This window comes from Lacerta agilis, chromosome 6 (genome assembly GCF_009819535.1).
Source record: "Lacerta agilis isolate rLacAgi1 chromosome 6, rLacAgi1.pri, whole genome shotgun sequence".
Classification (NCBI taxonomy): domain Eukaryota; kingdom Metazoa; phylum Chordata; class Lepidosauria; order Squamata; family Lacertidae; genus Lacerta; species Lacerta agilis.
This window is the reverse complement of record NC_046317.1, coordinates 47,931,261-47,951,591: the sequence shown is the minus strand read 5'-3', so window position 1 is coordinate 47,951,591 and position 20,331 is coordinate 47,931,261. Positions and strand designations below refer to the sequence as shown.

The 20,331-nt window shown below is 45.0% G+C and overlaps 1 protein-coding gene across 4 annotated transcripts in view; it reads left to right on the top strand.

Annotated features, from left to right (window-relative positions):
- The window catches only part of AMPD2 (adenosine monophosphate deaminase 2), a 48,504-nt gene that overhangs the window by 23,001 nt on the left and 5,172 nt on the right, over positions 1-20,331 (top strand). For 3 of the 4 annotated variants that reach the window (XM_033152473.1, XM_033152471.1, XM_033152470.1), the window contains exons 3-16: positions 2,086-2,216; positions 3,358-3,426; positions 5,224-5,335; positions 7,011-7,197; positions 8,309-8,450; positions 9,917-10,006; positions 10,991-11,120; positions 11,758-11,952; positions 12,098-12,229; positions 12,907-13,070; positions 16,477-16,603; positions 17,043-17,206; positions 18,212-18,332; positions 18,580-18,753. In XM_033152473.1, the coding sequence (XP_033008364.1) occupies positions 2,086-2,216; positions 3,358-3,426; positions 5,224-5,335; positions 7,011-7,197; positions 8,309-8,450; positions 9,917-10,006; positions 10,991-11,120; positions 11,758-11,952; positions 12,098-12,229; positions 12,907-13,070; positions 16,477-16,603; positions 17,043-17,206; positions 18,212-18,332; positions 18,580-18,753 (1,938 nt within the window). The remainder of the gene's footprint in view (positions 1-2,085; positions 2,217-3,357; positions 3,427-5,223; positions 5,336-7,010; positions 7,198-8,308; positions 8,451-9,916; positions 10,007-10,990; positions 11,121-11,757; positions 11,953-12,097; positions 12,230-12,906; positions 13,071-16,476; positions 16,604-17,042; positions 17,207-18,211; positions 18,333-18,579; positions 18,754-20,331) is intronic. The other variant, XM_033152472.1, reaches the window with a different exon arrangement.

Below are 20,331 nucleotides of genomic sequence, written 5' to 3'. Positions count from 1 at the left end.
TCCCTAATTTCAACTGGGGAATTTGCAGGTCAACGGCAAGTGGCCTCGCCAACTTGCCTCGCCAGTAATTCTGATGCTGATACCCTTTAACCTATGCAACAGATGTTTCCATTGTAATTGTTGGCACAGAAATTTGGCTTTTTGCCTTTAGCTATCTAAAGAGTGAGCACAACTTACCACAGGCAAGCTTTCAAGAATTGGGTACCTGAGTGAATTAATTGAAAATGCATTTTGATCGACCTACTGGCAGGCTAAGTAATTGAATTGCTTGTCTGATTTATTGGTGGAAATCCTTGCAGAGCGAGCCTGACTCAGCACTTCCCAGCTCATGTCTCTTTGTAGCACAGCTCGCTTTCTTGCTGCCTGTGCTTCAGGGCTCTTTAGTTGCAGTATGGAAATGTCCATAGCAAGATCTTGTCCTTTTTCTTGTAATTCAGGAGAACTGTCTGTCCCCTTCCTTAAAAAAGAAGAAGAAGTTGTATATATGTGCTATAAACTTCATTTTTCAATTTAGGCACCCCCCCAAAATCCACAAACATCTTAGAGCAGTTGCAAAACTGAACCATGCTACAAATCTGTCTTCAGGCCTTGCTCTTGAACATGAGGGGCCATGGGGGTGGGGGCTGAGGGTCACATTGGCCTAGTAGAAAAGCTGTGGAGCCATATACCTGAACCAGGCGGGGTCACATCCACACAAAATCATAAACTCTTGATGCACACACAATTTCTGTTTCTCTCTCATAACACCACACATATCATGGAAGCAGAGGCATATTTTTAATTATTACTAGCTCCCTTCAAGTTATACCTTCCATTTCCTTCATAGACTTTGGTTTTTTTTAAATAAAAAAATACTTTGAACTTCCTATATTTGTACTGATTATCCAAAAGGCTCAGTAATTCTAGTGTGATAATGCAAATATGTTCAATCAACAGCTGAATTGCAAGTCCTTCCCCAAAATTGAGATCCAACAATTGCAAAATGTGTGGACTACTTTTTGCATTTTTGCAAAGAATACAAGTTTGCTGTGACCTTGCAGAGAAAGGAGCCATGGTTGCACACCCTCTTTCCATTACTGCTGAACAGCTGATGGTTGGCAGGGCACCCAGAGGGCTGCATGAAATCTGGCCAAACCATGGGTATCTCACCCCAGGTCTAGGACATTAAAATGTGTATGCATTTTCAAGGCAGGAAATGTCATTTCAATCTACCTTTGCCAAACTGAAGATATTAGGTCTGCCCTCTCTCTTTCTGGTCCCAGACTGATAGAAGTGTCACGGAGCCTGTTGGTGGAGCTCACATCATGTGCTGATTTTAATGGGTCCATAGTACAGACTTATTAAAGTGTACTTATTAAAATCACAATAGCTGAAGTACATAAATGTCGTATGCACACTGTAGAAAAGCATTGTGGCGTGATGTAGGTTAGCCCCACCTCACAGGCTTGAATATACACTTCAGATGTTACGGCTTTAGTGGATTCACAGTACAGGTCTGTAAAGTCTATATCTTACAACTGAAATGTGAGGCATGGTCCTAAGCAGAGAGACACTGGATGTGAGCACTGGTGGTGGTATGGAAGTGTTCGAAGCTGCCTGCTCTAGCTTCCACCTGACCTTTGTAGGAAGAAATTGGGGCCTGCTTGATGGCCCAGCAGCTGTTGTTTCCTGATGTTGACACATCCGTGTGTCAGAAACATGCTGGGGAAGGCAGCAGGGGAGACGGGGACCTTGAGATATATTAATCATTAATGCACCTTTCGATGACCTGGGCAATGGGAAACCAGCAGCAGTGAGGTTCATCTAACAGTCATCACTCAGGCAATTGTAAGTCACTGCGTTGGTGACCCCATTGTGAATTCCTGCCCTGAAAAAGCAGGCATTGTGGCATGGATCCCACCCACAACTTTCATGGATGCTGGCAGAGGATTCCCATCTCGGCAGACAGACTCCAGGGGGACTCTCTTAATGGACTCGCCTGCTGGTGTCCGCATTGCTTGCCAGGGGTTTGTTATGTGGGAGGCTTAACTACTCCTCCCTGCCCCACCCTTGGTCAACTGCACTGTTGTGCTGCTGTGCCCACAGGAGCTGTTCTGCCGTTCGTTGGCTGATAGTGAAATGCGCAGTGCCCCCTATGAATTCCCAGAAGACAGCCCCATTGAACAGCTGGAGGAGAGGCGCCAGCGGCTGGAGCGGCAAATCAGCCAGGATGTGAAGTAAGTTGCTGTGGTGCTTCTTGGTCTTCTCCTAGCTCCTTTGTTTGGTATTTCCAAGAGTAGGAAGGTACATTTCAGAGAAGTTCATGAACAAAGACAACTGGATGAATATGAGCAGTTGAGAACTGAGAAAGGTGGCAAGAAGCCAAATGGGGAACCCTTAGTTGCAACCTAGAATAGAATGCTATAACTCGGGAAACAGGCTTGATGGAGAAGACACAGGTGGTCCAAAGAGGTGCACATCGGACGTTGACGAGGATGCCTGCCATTGACATGGCTGTGTGTGTGTGTGTGGTGTGTGTGCATATACATAACTGTGTATGTGTGTGTTTGTTTGTACCTGGCAGTTTTACACAATGCTTGTCCTGCTTACAGTCTGTCTTGGGTGCCCAGAGGCTTTTCACTGGTGGGATTGCTTTGTGGTTATCTACTTTACCAGCAGTCAAATAAAGGCCTCTGGATTTCTTCCAGCTCTGTCTGCCCAGAGGTGGCTAGATTCGTTTAGAAACCAGGACTGGAGAGAGGACAAATATGGCCCAGTACAGATGTTGTGACCAAACCATGCCTAGGCTATTGGAAATGTGCTGTAAGAGCATTTGCTCGCTCTTCTCCATGCACACACCAATTCCCTTTTCCGCTTCCTGGGTTGTGGTAACCATACTTTGGCATGATGTCTGGATTGATCAAATTATGGTTACAACTGGCCATAGTTTGCCTCTTCACCAGAACCAGAAACTCACATTGAGCTATACTTTCTGGTTCAGGTGGGGGTGGTTTGCCTGATCTTCCTGGCAAATTGGTTGCCATGGATGAGGAGGGACTTACTATTCAAATCAGCAGCACTTTCCTGATGGCCAAACCATGGTTTGGTTTTGATGTTTGTCCTAGGCCTTTGAGTCCATTCTCTTCTGTTTCCCATTGCTGGTGAATATTGCTGTACAGTGTCTGCCATTTCTGGTGTTGGTTTCTGCATTAATGCTAGTGTTTTCTTTTTTCTTCTCCTTCTCTTCTCCTTTTCTTCCTCCACATTTTCTCATCTCTCTGTGTGTTTGTGTGTCTCTCTCTCTTCCTCCCATCTCTTTTTCTGTCTCTCTGTTTGTTCCTGTCTTGGCCTTGGCCTCCACTTCCCATTTATCCTCAGACTAGAACCTGACATTTTACTCAGAGCCAAACAGGACTTCCTGAAAATTGACAGTGCTGCTGACTTACAGTGAGTGCCTGGCATTAATTCTCTCTGCCCTTGACTCAGGGGTGGGAGCGGGAGCACCCTGCAGGCTGCATCCTCATCCTCTCCCCACCTTGGCAGGCACAAAGGAAGTGACACTCTTGCAAGAGTTCTATCCACCTGCATGTGGCACATTCCCACTCTTAATCATGCCACCGCTGGGTGTGTGGCCAATTCATTAGGTGCAGGTACTGCTAAGTCAAACTAAGTCCTGTGCAGGGATTTGGGACTGCCTTGTGCAGGCTTAAAATGGGGAGGAGGCAGAGGCATGCGTACACAACCCTTCCACCTTCCCTCAGCATCCCAGTGCATGCCAGCTCCTGTTCAGACCTTCCTACAATCAGTGCAAAGCTTTAAAGGGGGCGGGGGTGGGGATTCTATGTGCAATGTGCTTAGAAATCCCCCATCAGACCTTGTACAAGTGGGGCCAGGAGGCACAAGGAAGTTGGGGGGGGGCTTGCATTTATATCCCTCGCCTCTCCATCTTAAGTCCACATAATTTTGCCCCAAATGTCCGAGTAGGGCTCTAATCTTGCCAGCAGAGACATGCCAGACAGCCTGGAAGCAGGCCTGGAACTGGACTTCAGAGTGGAAAGATGGTGTAAATCAGGGGTCGCCAACTCCCAAGAGACTGCGATCTACTCAGAGTTAAAAGCTGGCAGTGATCCACCCCATTTTGGGTAGTTCAGGTCAAAGTTATTGGGCTTTTTTAGGGAGGAAAGCTCTGTTGAGCTTCTTTGGGGGGGGGGGGAGCCAGTGATCTACAAGTGGCCTACCACAGGCGTCCAGTAGTCTATCGGTAGACCACAATCTACCTGTTGGACGTGCCTAGTGTAAATGGATGAAGTGAATCTCCCCTCACCTCCTGGAGGAGAATGAAAGTTCGGTGTTTTAGAATGGAGAAATCCTTGCAGAGGAAAGGCCAAAGCTAGCCACTGTTTTGGTGCATGTGTCAAGTTTGGCAAGCCCTCCTGAGAAGTAGATGCTGTTCAGATTGAGAAGCTGGGAAGCCCCATGGCAACTAGGGCAGGTAGAAGCGCCTTTGGTCCCAAGCCTACCATGGCTCTCGACACAGCTGAGCGGGGGATTCCTCCCTTTCCACTGCTGGTCACTTTCCCTTGTTCCTTTGCTCTGAGCTCCATTTCCCTCCTGTCTTTTTATTATAGTGGTGATGATTCTTTTCACGGCAGGCGCAGTGGGTGGAGCCAGCCTCTTGTCTCTGTGTTTTATATTTCTTCCCCCACCTTCCCTCTTTTCATGGTGCTGGCTGAGCAGCTCAGATCCCTAGTAAGCCCAGCCCCTCTGCCAAGCGAGGTCCTTGCCAGGGGGTCCCTCGGAGGCCAGCTTCTTCAGGCCCTTGCTCTGCTGGATCTCTGCTTCTGGTTCTGTACATCTTCTGCCAGATGATTGACTTCATGCAGTGCGGAAAGGGGCAATTGGTCACCTGGTGAAACTGTGCAGAATGAAACAGCCCTTCCCCGAGGAGCAGGAACCACCTTCCTGCTCCGTGGGCTCCCTGTTTGAATGTCCATGGTTCTGAAGCTGCCAGGTGTCCATGACTGTCTCCACCTCTTTCCGTAGTTCAGGGCTGCTCTCCATGTGGTCGGCGGGGAGGTTGTCCCTGTCTTGAACGTGTTTTGTGTGTGGTACGTCCTGCTTTGATGTCTTGAAGGGCCTCTTTCGAAAAGGGGACTCCAGTTAGCACGGCAGGATACCGGCAGAGCCAAATCTGTCATATACTGTTGCTCCCTCACCTCTCCCTTTTCTTTCCTCTCTCCCCAGATTGTTTAAGGAGCAGGGAGAGGACCTGGTGGACCAGTTCCCCAAAGAACGGGATGTGCTTCTGGAAAGGGAGTTCCAGAGGGTCGCCATCTCCGGAGAAGAGACATGCGGGGTAAGGCTGACGGATTCAGAAACTAGCCATCCCATTTGCACCCACCCATAATCTCCCGCAAAGGAACACGGGTTCCCAGACAGTGGTCTGCAAGCTTCATGCGGGTGACCCATGCTATGTTTGTAAAAAAAAAAAAAAATGCAATTAAAAATCATGCAGCACCCAGCACAGTGCATTACAACTGCTACAGCAGGCAGGGAAATCATTCAGTGGTCTGACAATGTGTTCTGCAATATTTAGATGGGGCAGGGGGCGGGTGGGTTGGGAACCACTGCTCTACACAACATGCTGCTTTCTGATAACAATCAGATAGCCTCCAGGCAGGAAATGACTCCAGTTTAGCCCTTAGCTCAGTGCTAGAGCACATTGTGCTTTGCATGCAGAAGGTCCCAGGTTCAATCCCTGGCATCTCCACTTTAAAGGATCAGGTAGCAGGGAATTTGAAAGGCCTCTGTGTGCCTGAGCCCCTGGAGAGCAGCTGTTGGTAAAAAATATGCAACACATCTAAATAAACCAGCTGGACAAATAGAATTTACTGACAGGCTCTGTATTTTGTATGTTTGTATTTTTGGTGCTTTGTAGTTTGATGTTTTGAATGTTTGCTGTGAGTCACTTTGGGCATAGCTCATTGTGGAAAATTGTTATTTATTTATTTTATTATTAATTTATTTCAAGTATTCAAAGAATTTTCTAACTAATTTTTTCAACACCTATGTTGTAAGTGTTATACCCCCAAAAATTGCAGATGGGAGTCTGTGACTAAGAAGAGGAGCTTGCCTAACTTCACCCAGTGGTTCCATTTGGATACTTTGCTAAACTTCAGCTTAGCGTGCTGTGAATGAGCCCATGTGAGCTTCTGGCTCACATGCTCCCCCTTTCCCTCTCCTCCTGGAATTCATAAACTTTTACTTCTGTTTTTGCTTAATCTCATGTTTCAGTGTTGTACAGACTGTGGATAATGTTTATCATGGTTTGTTTGAAACAAGCCAAATACAAACCATAGTCAACATTAACCCCAGTTTATGGTTTGAATGACACTAAACTATGATTAACTGAACTCAGGCGTGACACCGTCTAAACTATTTTTCATGGCTACATTGGAGGTAGAGTATTTTTTGGGGGGGGGTGGATTGGAGCACGCACAAGCCAAAGACTCACTATGACTTGTTCTTGTCTGGTTAAACTATGGTTTAATTTGGTGTTCAGACTTGGCTGTGTCTGTTAGGAACCTCTGGAGTGATTTGATTTAGCATGAAGAAGCTGCAGCCGTGTATTTCACTTTCATTGTGTTTATTTATGGATATTGAAGTTCTGCATGCTAAGTGGCTTTTTATTGATATCTTGCAAAGCAGTTAGAGTTACCTAACACAGTCCCTGTGTTTTTCCATGTTATGCACTGAATCTCTGAAGACTTCCTTCTGGCTGCTGTTTTGATTTTCTGGCCTTCTTTATATATTTTGAATGGATCAGTTAGCATTTTGTGGTTATTTGAAATTTGCACTTGATAGATTTGCTTTATTGGAAACATTATTATTATTATTTATATTTTACGCATTTTTGTCTAGTGGTTCATGCCGTCTGTTTCCTATCCTGCCCATCATGATTCCTTGATAAGTGCTGTTCCCAGTTCAGCTAACTGTTTTTCTTTGCCTCCCCCCCCCCCGCCGCCGCCCAGGTGCCTTTCACAGACCTGCTGGATGCTGCCAAGAGTGTGGTGAAGGCCTTGTTCATTCGGGAGAAGTATATGGGGCATTCTTTGCAAAGCTTCTGCAAGACCACAGCCCGCTTCCTACAGGACCTTTCAGAAAGACCCTTGGCCCCCAGGATGTATGAGGAGATCCCCGAGACCCCTGGGGCTGGAGGTGAGGTCTGAATCTGGACCTGTGTGTGAGAGGGCATTTCCTTTCACTCCAGTAATGGAGGTGCCTAAAGTGGCAGATAGGAAGAGGAACACAGAGAAGGTTTAGATTGGTCCCTGGCTACTTACAAGGTGGTCATGGTATTGATGATGCCTTTGCAAGGCCAGCAGGTAGTGGAAGCCAGGGCATGGTCCAGAGGCAGCTCCCCTCCTCTCCCACACCCAAGGAGAGCTGTGGGGGCAAGTCATACATTGCCCCCAGCTTTGGGGTAGGCAAGACTGGGTACGTAGCTGCAACATTTAATGGGGCATATCTTCATGTCTCCAAGGGCTCAACTACAAATAATTTATAAGTGATCCCATGGAAAGATGCCAGAACTATGGGTTGAGTGTAGGGTCGTGTGTTTATTTGGAGACTAAGGCAACCCAAATCCTGTGCTGAGAAATGCTGAATTCTGCAAATGTTGGGTTCCAGTTGAGTACATTTGGGGTTTGGTTTTGTTTTTTGCAAAATTCATTTTGTTCAGGTTTTATTAGTCTTAGGGAGGCAAGGAGCTTATGTGGGGTGTTGAAGTTCTAGCGAATGTTCTGTGGCAGCCACCCCTCTGGATTCTGAGAGTTCAGCAGACTTTGCCCCCACATTTCAAAATGTATCTTATGTCATGAGAACTAGAAACTTGCTTGCTCTCAAAAAAAAATGTACAAAGATTCTGAGAAAAATGGAACTTTGTACCCATTAATTACATTCTACAAGGTTTCTGTGCTCCCGTGGAGTCAGCCTTGGATGATTGGGGGAGATGGCGTGACTTGGACCAAGTGAGACTGTGCCGTCCCATATTGACTTGATCCATCATGTTCTGTAGCTGAACAACCATCACTGAGCTGACTTGTTTTGTGCCCCATGTGCTAGCTTTTCTTTCTCACCAACTCTTGCTAAACAAACAAACAATAACTGGATAAGGGAATGTGTCATCAACTTCAAGGAAAGAGATGGTTCCTGAGAATAATTAGTTTTATTTTTTGTATTTTGTTTTTTTTGTTTAAAATAGTAGGTGCAGTATCTGTAGTGATGAAGCAAAAGTATACCCTCTCATTTGCTCTTTTCTGTGTTGCAGATGCTTCAGGGCACACGCCATTTACAAACCAGCATCCTTATGAGAAGTGTGACCCTGAATCAATGCCTGGAGACCTTGGCTTTGGCCTGAAGATGGTCAATGGAGTAGTCCACGTGTACACTAAGCAGGACATCACCGACAAGTAAGCAGGAATGGGAGAAGGCATGGCAATATCTTGCTGGGTACAGATGCCTTGGTATTCTAACAGTGCTTCTAGGAAAATATGTTCTTTAGTGACAGGTAAAATTTGGAGGTGAGCATAGGTCATTCACAGTGATTTTATCCATGGCCCACACCTAAATGGCCAAGTTATTCCCTGTTTTCTCTGTAGCTGGGATTCTTGGATGCGTTTAGCTCAAGTATCTATAGAAATGGCATATGCCCAATGAAAGTGAAAATTCATCTATAGTCATCCTGAGCTTTTAGGAAGTCTAGCTCCATATTCTTATGTAGCATCTTGTGAAAACACTTCCCTCATGCAAATCGTAATATATGCACACATGATGTCTGATAATGAACACTGTCAAAATCACTATGAATCTTGTGCTTTCTTCCCGGTATCCATTTGCCCTTGGAAAGTATAGAAGGGAATATTTGTACTACAGGAGCTGGGGAAGAAGGTGTGATTGACAGCCGCCTACACAGCTTTGAGAGCACAGAAAGGCAGATCCACATTTTAATTGGGCCTGTTCGTTATTTGAACCAAACAGCACATGCTGTTTTCAAACTAGATTAAGCAAATTAGTAAAATGTATGAAAACCTTATTGTTAAGTCTTTTTTCCTTCTAACATATTCAGAGTACTATATAATAAAACTGAATTTAAAAAACATCAAATTCTAGCAAAATAGCTATTAACCAGTTTCAGACACTTAGGTAAATCCTTGCAAACAACCAAGATTTTACATGGTGGAGGAATGAATGCAATAATACAGCTAGACAGGACTTCCTGGACAAAAAGTTGAACCTTGCATGGGATAGTTTTGCATGAAATGGAAGTTCCTCAAGCTTGAACCCTAGTTGTGATTTTTTAATAAATACTGACATGGCAGGAAAACGGGCATAGATAAGTGAGGAAAATACAATATACATACAATAAAAGAGCACACATACAATAAAGAACAGGAGTCTGCCCCAGAAACAATCTGTGTTTTTCTCAATGCATTTCAATAATAGTAACTGCTAATGCTTACAATTTCTTTTAAAGTGAAAGTTCTCAGGAATCTTAATTTCCTACTTTGTATGGAAATATCAGTTAACCTGATTTAACAGAGTTGGTCTAGTAAGCAGCTCGATATTCTGGCAATTTCAATTTGAAGCAGTGGTAATAACTGCCAATTTCTATATTTCAAGCATTTTGTTTGCCAGTTTGCTCTTGAGCTAGCGCCTTCTTTGGTAGCTCCCCCCCACCTTTAGTTCTAACTAATGATTTTAGAGAGAGATCTTCCTTTTGTGCTATTGGCAGGGCTGATCTTTGCTTTCCTCTCATTTTGCACATAGAACTACACAAAATGCACATCTGGAAAATATAGCTCTCTGATTCCCTTTTACTTGTGTCTGCTTGTGTCCGTGATCTTGTTTCATCTCTTTCTTCTTCTTCTTCTTCTAGGACCACAGAACTAGACTTGCCTTACCCTGACCTGCAGGAGTTCATTGCTGACATGAATGTCCTAATGGCTCTGATCATCAATGGTCCAATGTAAGTGATGCTATTATTTTATTTCTTTCAACTTTACATGCAGGAACAAGCTCCTTCTTCCAAATGACAATTAAGTTAAATGTGGTTAGGCTCACATCCAAGCCGGGTGGATTGTAATTCTGGTATTTATCATGGAGAACTAGCATCAAAATCATTTTTTTAAAAATGAAAAGGCCTGAGTAAATTCACAAGGGGTAGGTAGCCGTGTTGGTCTGCCATAGTCAAAACAAAACAACATAAAAAATTCCTTCCAGTAGCACCTTAGAGACCAACTAAGTTAGTTCTTGGTATGAGCTTTCGTGTGCATGCACACTTCTTCAGATAGTTCTGGTGATTGCTACTTGCCATGATAACCTGAAGTACAGTGGGCCCTCTGGATACAAATTTAATTCATTCTGGGGGTCCATGTGCACACTGAAAAATCCATATCCAGAGGCGCTGCTTCTGCACATGCATGCAGCGTGGTAGAGTACTTCTGTGCATGTGTGAGCGGTGAAACCTGGAAAAATACTTCGGGGTTTGCCACTTTCGCAACCCAAAGTTTACGTTACTCGAGAGTAACGTAACCCGAGGGTCTACTGTACAAACTTCATGGTCAAACTGAGAGTAGTACACTTCTGATTATGAGATGCCAGGAACTTACAGTAAGGATCAACATGGCTTGCTTTGGAATTTCTCTGCAGTATATGTCTGATCAGTGTTGAGCTGGCTGGAACATGGACCTGACCTCGCATGGCAATGTATTCTGATGTTACGGAATTCCTTACAATTCTCTCCCTTATGTCTTTGGTAATTACCCACCCACCCAGACCTCCTTAGAAATGCTGGCTGTTGCTTGACAAATGCACTAGCCTGAGCTATCTGCAAGCAAGATTTAAACCCCAAATTAGTTTTTCATGATTTACAGTGCTGGCTACTATGTTGAGATGGTGAAGGTCTGATTTTGGTGTGGTGAACTAAACCTCCTTTCTAATGTTTGGCCAGAAAATCCTTCTGCTACAGACGCTTGCAGTACCTGAGTTCAAAGTTCCAGATGCACGTCCTGCTCAATGAGATGAAAGAACTGGCAGCTCAGAAGAGGGTTCCGCACCGCGATTTCTACAATATCCGGAAGGTACTGACATTCTTTGTTTCAGGAGTATGTGCCTGTAGTTTTTATTACAAAGAATGCTTGTACCACACGTAACTGGAATCTAGGCAACCCCAGCAGTTACTGCAGAATGCTCAGTAGCTACAGCCCAAACTGCTTGGCCTCTGCAATGCCAAAGGAAGGAATAGCAAGCCTGATGGAGACGTGGGCCCCTCTCCATTGGTACCTCTTAATAAACAGGCACTCTCTTTCAAAGGCTTGTTTTTGCACCCTGCTTCCGTAGATGGCCTGACAAATGGTTCCCTGCCCATTTGAGTGTCTTCCAGGCAACCATAGTGGCAAGAAGTGTCATGGTGGTTGAATAATAAGCATTTATCTACAGTATATTTTTAAATTTTATTTCAGTCCTTAAAACGGGTGGGAAGCCTATGGCCATCCAGAGAATGGCCATGTTCCCATCAATCCCAGCCAGTGTTGCCAGTGATGAGGGTTGATGGGAGTTGTAGTCCAGCAGCAGGTTCTCTGCCCATGTTTTAAGGTTAGGCATTGGAGCTTAGAGATAATGGATTTCCCTAAAGCCAGCTGGTGGGTCAATGGCCAAGGTCAGATTTGAGCTCTGGACTTCCTGGCCCGTATTCTTAACCACTGATCTCTTGAGCAGGTGGACACGCATATCCATGCATCATCCTGCATGAACCAGAAGCATCTGTTGCGCTTCATCAAGCGGGCTATGAAGAAGCACCTGGAGGAGATTGTGCATGTGGAGAAGGGCAAGGAGCAAACTCTAAAGGAGGTCTTTGAGACCATGAATCTCACAGCTTATGATCTCAGCGTAGACACGCTTGATGTCCATGCGGTATGTCAAATAAGAGCCTTAACAATGTTATTACAGGCCTTATATACTCATTTGCAGTTTGCCAAATGGGGAAGAAGAGAATTGCTGTCTTTTGTCTTCATGGTTACTTAATTACAACAATCTTTGTCGCTGCCTTTTCTAATAGGATCGTAACACCTTCCATCGCTTTGACAAGTTCAATGCCAAATATAACCCCATAGGTGAGTCTGTGCTGCGGGAGATATTCATCAAGACAGACAACAGAGTCTCTGGAAAATACTTTGCCCATATCATCAAGGTAAGCAGACTGCTTGATCTTTTCTTAGTTGTGTACCCAGGAGCTCCTGCTTATTGCCAGAGTGCTGAATAAGCTATTCACACTCTGTATCCCTATTCTTGCGTTGTGTGTGGTTTTAAAACTTGGGAGGAGCATTCAAATTGAGTTAGGGCGTCTAGTGAACCAGGAGATGGGGCAGAGAAAGAGAACCATGCTGGGCAGTTGAGATTTCTTGACTACTAGCAGCCCACTTCAGCCCTCCTGGTTTCTGAGTTTTTCCCAGATATTACTTTTTTTGCAAACTTTGCCCTCAGACTTGAGGCCTAATAAAAGATTCTAAGTTTCAAGATTTTCTTCACTCTGTCTGCTTTCCAGAATATTAGGAATAACAACGCACCTGTTTTAGGAATAAAAATTAGGGCAAAGAGAGCAGTCAATTTTGAGACAGTTGGGGCTATTTCAAAGAGCACATGAGAAGTCCAAGCAATCAATTGCAGGCAGATAAATTATTCTACCCTGCATGCAAAGAAGGTATAAGGTGTCCAAGCTCTGGATTGCCTTTGTAATGCGTTTCATCCTGCAAAAACACGAGAGTGTTTCTGTAGCAAAGGAGGGTAGTCTTTGATGAGGCTCCTTTGCTGACAAGCCCTTACACTCTCTCTCTCTCTCTCTCTCTCTCTCTCTCTCTCTCTCTCCAGGAGGTGATGTCTGATCTGGAAGAGAGCAAGTATCAGAATGCGGAGCTGCGGCTCTCCATCTATGGCCGAGCCCGTGACGAGTGGGACAAGCTAGCCAAGTGGGCTGTGGCTCACAAAGTGCACTCCAACAACGTGCGCTGGCTGGTGCAGGTGCCTCGCCTCTTGTGAGTGTCACTCCCCCTGTGTTATTCCAGGAAGGGGAGCCTATCTTTGGCAGGGGAGACAGCCTCAAAGCGACGGGTACTCCGCTGTACTGACTTGTGTGGCTTGAATTGATCGCAGTATTATGCAGGAGAAACATAATTACATTTTTCTATTTTAGCAAAGTGTTGCAAGCTGCTGGGATTATTAGAAAGGGTTTTACAAGGGCTAGAGGGGTAGAATCTGTTGTGCTGGCAGGGTGAGGGGTTTGGACACCCCTGCAGCTGTTGTAGTTAAGGTGGAATCTGAAATGGAAAAGTTGGGAAAGCTTGTTCCATAAGCAGAATCTTGCTTCTGAGGCTCTTGTTTCTGCACCTTTCCCTCACCCGCAAAGCAATCTGGGTACCAAAACAACAGCAGAAAAATCCCTGATCTCTCATAGGCACCTGCATGAGGTTCTTTTCCTCTGCTGTTTTGGCACCCAGATTGTGGAGTAGCCTCCTTATAAAGTGACACATCTTGCCCCTTTTATTTTGCATTTATAAAAGAATGGTGAAAACTGTGCTGCTTGAGCAGGTATTCTTTAGGCCATGTCTCCAAAGCAGCAGTATTACATGCACTTACTTGCATCGAATTCAGTAGGACTGATAAAAAAATAAAAAAAACACCAGCTCATAAAATTAGCAGATTACTTAACACCACCAGTAAATGAACAAGCTGCCACTAGTTGCCTGGCAACAGCAAATTTCTTGAATGAATAAATCAATATTGTCAGTTAACTGCTCTCATGCAGGTGGCAGTTTCTGCCTTTGTTCTCCCAGCTTATCAGAGTCCACTTTTCTTCCTGTTCTCTCCTCCTCTGTCTGCTTCCTTCCCTGCTTAGTCAGGTCTCTCCCTTCAGCTCCTTCCCTCTCTGCTGCCTTTCCCTTGGCTCCCAGCTTGCTCTCTTCTTGCAGCCCCCGCCAGGTCCTTCCTTAACACCATGTAGCCATGATGTGATTGGCCTGCAAATGTACCTTATATTACAGCTGCTCTTACCATTGCTTTTCTGTTGCTTTTCTGATATGGTGTTAGCATTTTCTGCTCCCTCCCTCTTAATTTATGGTTTAAGACAAAGTAAACAAAGCTGGCAAGCTGCTTTGATGGAGAAAAGTAGGCTATGCATCATATAACTAAGTCCATTTATTCCTTAGCTGGTGCCCATAGTTTTCTTTTTGCATATTTGACTGATGGATAAATTGACAAGGAACGCGGAGGACTTTGTTTTGAGGGATCTGTGCTTGGGGCTTTAGCCGTGCTTGCTTGTAATCCTAGCTTAGCAGGAGAGCGCACTTGAAGCTTAGCTGCTCGGCTACACTTATATCAACACAGCTTGCAAGCCCTTCAGATAGGGTTGCACGTTCTAAGCTGAACACCTGTTTTGCTGGCTGGGGGAAGTGAATGAAAAGCCTCCCTGTCTGAATAGAGCAACAGAGTGAGTGCGCCAGCTATCTCTCAGGTGACAATGCAAAGAACGGGGGCCTGGTGGGCGCCTGAGGAGCGCAACATGCTGCGTTTCTTAAATGGTGCAGAGAGACTAGAATAAGCTGGGATTTTCTAAAAGAAAGCTGTGAAAGGGAAGCGAGCCCAACATTCTTGGGGCTCAGTGGTAGAGCAACTGCTTTGCCATGTAGAAGGGCCAGGATTAAAGCTACAGTATCTCCAGGTAGAGCTGAGAGGAATCCCTGTGTGAAACCCGGGAGAGCTGCTGCCAGTCAGTGTAGACAGTACTGAGCTAGATGGACCCAAGGGTCTGGCTTGGAATAAGGCAGCTTCAACCCCCAGCACCTCTAAATAAAATGATTAGGTAGCAGGTGATATGGAAAACCGCTTTTTGCTCTGGAGAGCTGCTACTGCTGATCAGAGGATATAGTAATGGGCTAGATGGGCAACTAGTCTGATGTATTATAAAGAAGTTTCCTGTGTTCTTGTGGATTAAAGATGACAGGAAGCCATGCAAATGCTGCTTTGGAAGGTGAAGATGATAGTTAGAATTTGTGTATTGCTGCAGGGCGCCCAAAGTATTTCACACACATTATCTTGGTTATCCCTACAATCCTGTTTAGTAGAGTCTGTATTTTAAGTTGATATTAGGGCAGGAGAAAGTTCAGCATTTTGTAATGAGGTATTCTTGAAATACTTGGGGGCGGTGGGCGGTCAGCAAACAGTTGTTCCTAAAGAAGAGTTGTTTTATTTTTCATTTTTATTTAACAAAATATATTAAAGAGAATTTCAATTGAAAGTTTAATAAAAAGGTATAATATAGATCACTAACTGTAATCAGTTTCAATTCCATAAATAAATAAATAAATAAATAAATAAATAAATATTTTTACAAGGAATTTATTAAGTTTTCACAACAAAAACAAATAACAAATACAAAAATACAAATTACAAAATAAACAAAACACTACAATACTACAATAAATAAATAAATAAAGTTATTATCCAATACATAATGTTATTGTCCTAAAAAAGAGTTGTTGTACACAAGGAAGAAAAGAGAAGAAATCTGTTACAATATTTAACAAGCAGAAGATACATAGTATATCACCATGTTTTAACCAAAGCAATGAATTGGGGAGAGATACACTAATGCTTATGGTCACCTCCCCCCCCCCCCTTTTTTTTGCAAGGATATATTTTGGATCAAGTTTTTGCAAGCTTGTGTTTTGGATCACATTCTTAAGACCATTGCCCAACAGTCCCTGAAGCTGTTGGCAAACTCTGAGCATGTAGCTGTTAATTATACAGTTTCAGTCCTAGCTTGCTCTGTACTTGATTACAGGAAAGATGTGGTAAGAGATCATCTTGTGTGTCCAGCCCACAACATGCTTCTTTATGTCCCAAACAGTCAAATTCTTCAGGTCAAATGCTACTATCTGAATATTCAAATTGTTCTGTTGTTTTAAATTTGCTGCTAACTCTAGTAATTTTAAACTTCTCTTCTAAGTAGCTTCCAGCAATTGCTTTGGATTTTTCTAAGTGGTTTATTGTATCAAAACCATCTAGATTAGTTCCATAGTCATAAATTTATAGCCTTTTTTTCAAATGTCATTTCTTTTCTTAATATGCAATTCTAATCAGTGGAGCTCAGAATTGTGATCCCCTTATTGCAAATGGGGGAGGTGTGGTGTGGTTTGGGGCTAAGAGGGTGTGGCTCACCTAAGGCCACCTAGCAGATTTATGGCAGAGGTGAGACTTGAACCAGGGTAACAGTACTGCCTTAGGTCTTACTCTGGCCATGTGGCATGTGGAGTGGCTCACTCAGCCACTGCAAGTGATAACCCTCTGGTGAACTGCAGAATATGGAGATTTCTGCAAGGTGTACTGCAAAGGCCTGTGTCTTAAGCTTCTGTGAATGACAACTGTGCTCTCTGCTTCCGACAGCGATGTGTACAAGACAAAGAAGCAGCTGGCCAACTTCCAGGAGATGCTGGAGAACATCTTCTTGCCCCTCTTCGAAGCTACGATCCACCCTGCCAGCCACCCGGAGCTGCACCTCTTCTTGGAGCACGTAAGTTCTGCCGCCAAAAAAAGCTGGCTGATCTGGTGTGGCTTCCTAAGGGGAAGACTGGTGAGGTCTCAAGATTTGGAATAGACTAAAGGGATTGCTATACCTTTGGATTATGTTTTTATATGTGGGGCTTGGGTGCCCCTTGTCTTGGGCACTCAGTCCTGGGGGACTGACTTTGGCTTGGTTGGAAATGGCTTTATGCCAGATCTTGAGCCATTTGAACCTTCAGTCTTAGCATTTCGGTCTTAGCTAAGAAACAGACTTGCCTCTGCTTTCTCAGAGAAGGCTCTTGAGGATGAGTATCTCCTTAAGCACCTGTATAGTAGGTTTTCTGCATGGAGCGAGAGGATTCAGAAAAATCCTTAGATAAGAGGGACCATCCCATCCTTACTCTCTGTCTCTGTCTCTCCTTCCTTTCCCTTGGCTTATTGATGGGCAGGTGGATGGATTTGACAGCGTGGATGACGAATCAAAGCCAGAGCACCACATCTTTAACTTAGACAGCCCCTTGCCTGGGAACTGGGTGGAGGAGGACAACCCACCCTATTCCTACTACCTTTACTACACATATGCTAACATGGTGGTTCTGAATCATCTGCGCAGGTAGGTGGCTCTCTTCTTACCTCCTCCCCACCCCCCAGTCTACATGGATGAGATTGCAGAATGGTACTCCTGTCCCTGCTAGCTCCAAAGGCAAAACCCAGGGGCCACATTCCCTTTGAGCAGCCACATGTCTGTGGTGGGTGAGGCCAGAGGCAGAAGCAGGTTTTGCATGCCCGTCTCTGTTCTCCATCCAGAGATGCATCCATTCCTGCCTACGTCAAAGAGGGCCAGTAAGCAGAGGAGAGCCCCCAGAGCCGGATAGAGAGGTCTAGAGGCCTGAGGTTCCCCAATCCTGTTCCTTTAAGGCTCTTTGCGCAACCTCCTGAGCCAAGACTCCTTGGGTGCCTGCTGACTGAGCATGCAGCACTGTGCCCTATTAGATAAGCAGGTGCACAGAGCCCTTGGAGGTGGCTGCTGTGTTTTGTGTTAGCTTCACACCTTCGATGTTGTTGCTTGGATCCCAGTTCCCATTCCACTTCTCATTCTAATGACTCATCTCCTACTCCTACAGAAAGGCACTGGCTGCCAATTAGCTACCAAGTTCAAGATGCCGGTCTTGGTGCATGAAGCGCTTTACAGCTTGGGAGCAGGATACCTGAAAGATCGCCTCACCCCTTATATACCCAGTCAGTCAATTTGTTCTGCAGCTGAGGGCCTCCTGCAAGATGCCATTTTATCAGGAAGTCCACACAATCTAGGAATCGGGACTTTTGTGTTGTTGCACCTACACTTTGGAATTCCCTCCCCATGTACACTGGACAGGTTCCATTTCCATTGTCTTTTTAGGCATCTATTGAAGACCACCCTCCTTCAAAAAGCCTTTTAAGTTGAGATTGGTCCTAACCTGAATCTGTGTTGGAATAGTTTTAAAGATGTTTTTATTGTTTTATCACTTGTTTGTCACCCTGGGCTCCCTGGGGAGGATATAAATGTAATAAATAGGCAGCTAAAATGAAGGCACTATACAGTGACACTGAACTGTGTGTTTTGCTGCTGGTTCTCTAGGAAGAGAGGCTTTCACACCTTCGTGCTGCGCCCCCATTGTGGAGAGGCAGGGCCCATCCACCATCTGGTATCTGGTTTCATGCTGTCTGAGAACATATCACATGGCCTCCTGCTCCGCAAGGTGAGAGTAAGAAGGGGAGGGGGGCACATTTGGAAAACGAGAGCGTGTGCACCCATGTGCAAACTCGGGGGCAGAGCACATGCAGAAGCTTCCAGGTTCAGTCCCTGGCATCTCATGAGCCTTCTGAACTTGTTGAAGGAGGCACATCCTGGGTATTGCTGCTATTCCCTTCTGAGCCAAGGATTTGATGAAGCTCAACACTCCCCAGATGTGCTGCCCAGCTCCTAACCCTGCATTTCTTCCATAGGCACCTGTGCTGCAGTACCTCTACTACCTGGCCCAGATTGGCATTGCCATGTCCCCACTCAGCAATAACAGCCTTTTCTTAAGCTACCATCGAAACCCTCTGCCTGAGTACCTCTCTCGGGGCCTCATGGTCTCCCTGTCTACAGACGACCCACTGCAGTTCCACTTCACTAAGGTGAGTGTGATGTCGCCGAGGCCAAGTGAGGCCATGACCCTGTGGCAGATGGCATCCATTTACCTGTCTCATGTAACTTCTGACCTCCTCACAAAAACAAAAACAAAAAACAAAACAAAACACTACCCACTGCAAGCAGAATGCTTTTTTTGGCAAGCCTTTCCTTCCTGTAAAGTTTGTATGATAATCTGTATTCCACTGGTTCTTTTCAAAGAATTATAGAGTTGGAAGGTACCCCCAGCCCAACCCCCTTCAATGCAGAAATCACAATGAAAGCATCCTTGACAGATGGCCACCCAATTTCTGCTTTAAAGCCTTTGTCGAAGGAGAGAGCACTGCCTTCCTGGGCAGTGTGCTCTACTGTCGAACAGCTCTTAGTGTCAGAATGTCCTTCCTAATGTATAATTGGAATCTCCTTTCTTGTACCTTTAATCCATTGTTTGGTTCCTTTCCATTCCACTAAGCTTCTGTTATGCCCACTGTAGCAATCTTCTCCTTTTAGCGACAAGCATTCCAGTTCCTTCCCCCACTGCAACCCCCAACTTGGCTTGGAGGCTCTCACAGTATTACCACATTTCTTCCGTTTTCCCCTGAGGTCCTTTGGCTGCTTCTTCCATCCTGCTCTGTGCTTGTTGCCTAATTCTACCAACTTGGATGCTCAGAAACATTTTCACCCTCACTCTGAAGCAGATGCTTCCCAGCTCCTGTTGGCTTTTTCCTAGGAGGGTCAGTTTAAGATCTGCTTTGGAATGTTTCTGATAAGTTACATCTCAGTTCATGTAGAGCCTGGGCCTTTTTGCAGAGGTCTGGCTTGCCCCAAGACATGCCCTAGTGCCTAAGAAGTGCCAAAGCTCTTCTCCAGATACCTCATCCATGCACTGAATCTCCTCCACTCCACCTGACAGCTCGCCTACATATGGAATGGGTAGCATTTCAGAGCAAGCTACCTTGGAGAAGCCCTACATTTCACCTTCCTGCCTAGCCAGATGTATTGATAGCAATCAGTTGAATGTCTTTCCTGCATGACAGAAACTTACGGAACTTGGATCTGAGGGCTGGGGCTTTGTGGAAGACTTCAGAAGTAACTTTAGCAACTGGAAGGGGGGCGGGAATCATCTTCTGTCTCCATTTTGGTCATATACGCACACATCATTTCTTGGGTTCCACTTTGTAGGCAGATTTTCCTCTTAATTCCTTTTCTGCTTGTGAAAGCAGTAAGTTCCTCTCAACAAGTCAGCATGAATGCTGCCACCTAGTGACTGTTCAGTTGTCTGGACAGATGCCTGTCCACTACGGCGGCCAGAGCAAGAACGTAGTAGTCAGCCTGTAGTGTTGAGCTTGATTCAGCCTGGGGGGATAGTAGCAGGAGGCCAGGCCAGGGCTACAACTGAACTGTATTTACAGGAGATGTTGCTTCAGCTGTCTGCATCTTTTCAGCTATGTTCGCCGCATGTCGTTTTCCTAATTTTCCTAGTACATGCTGTTCTCCTAATTATCTGGTACAGAGAAATTGCTGTAGGGTAACCAGAATATGCCCCGTGATCTCATAAATCTCGCATTCCTACCCATCCAATCCAA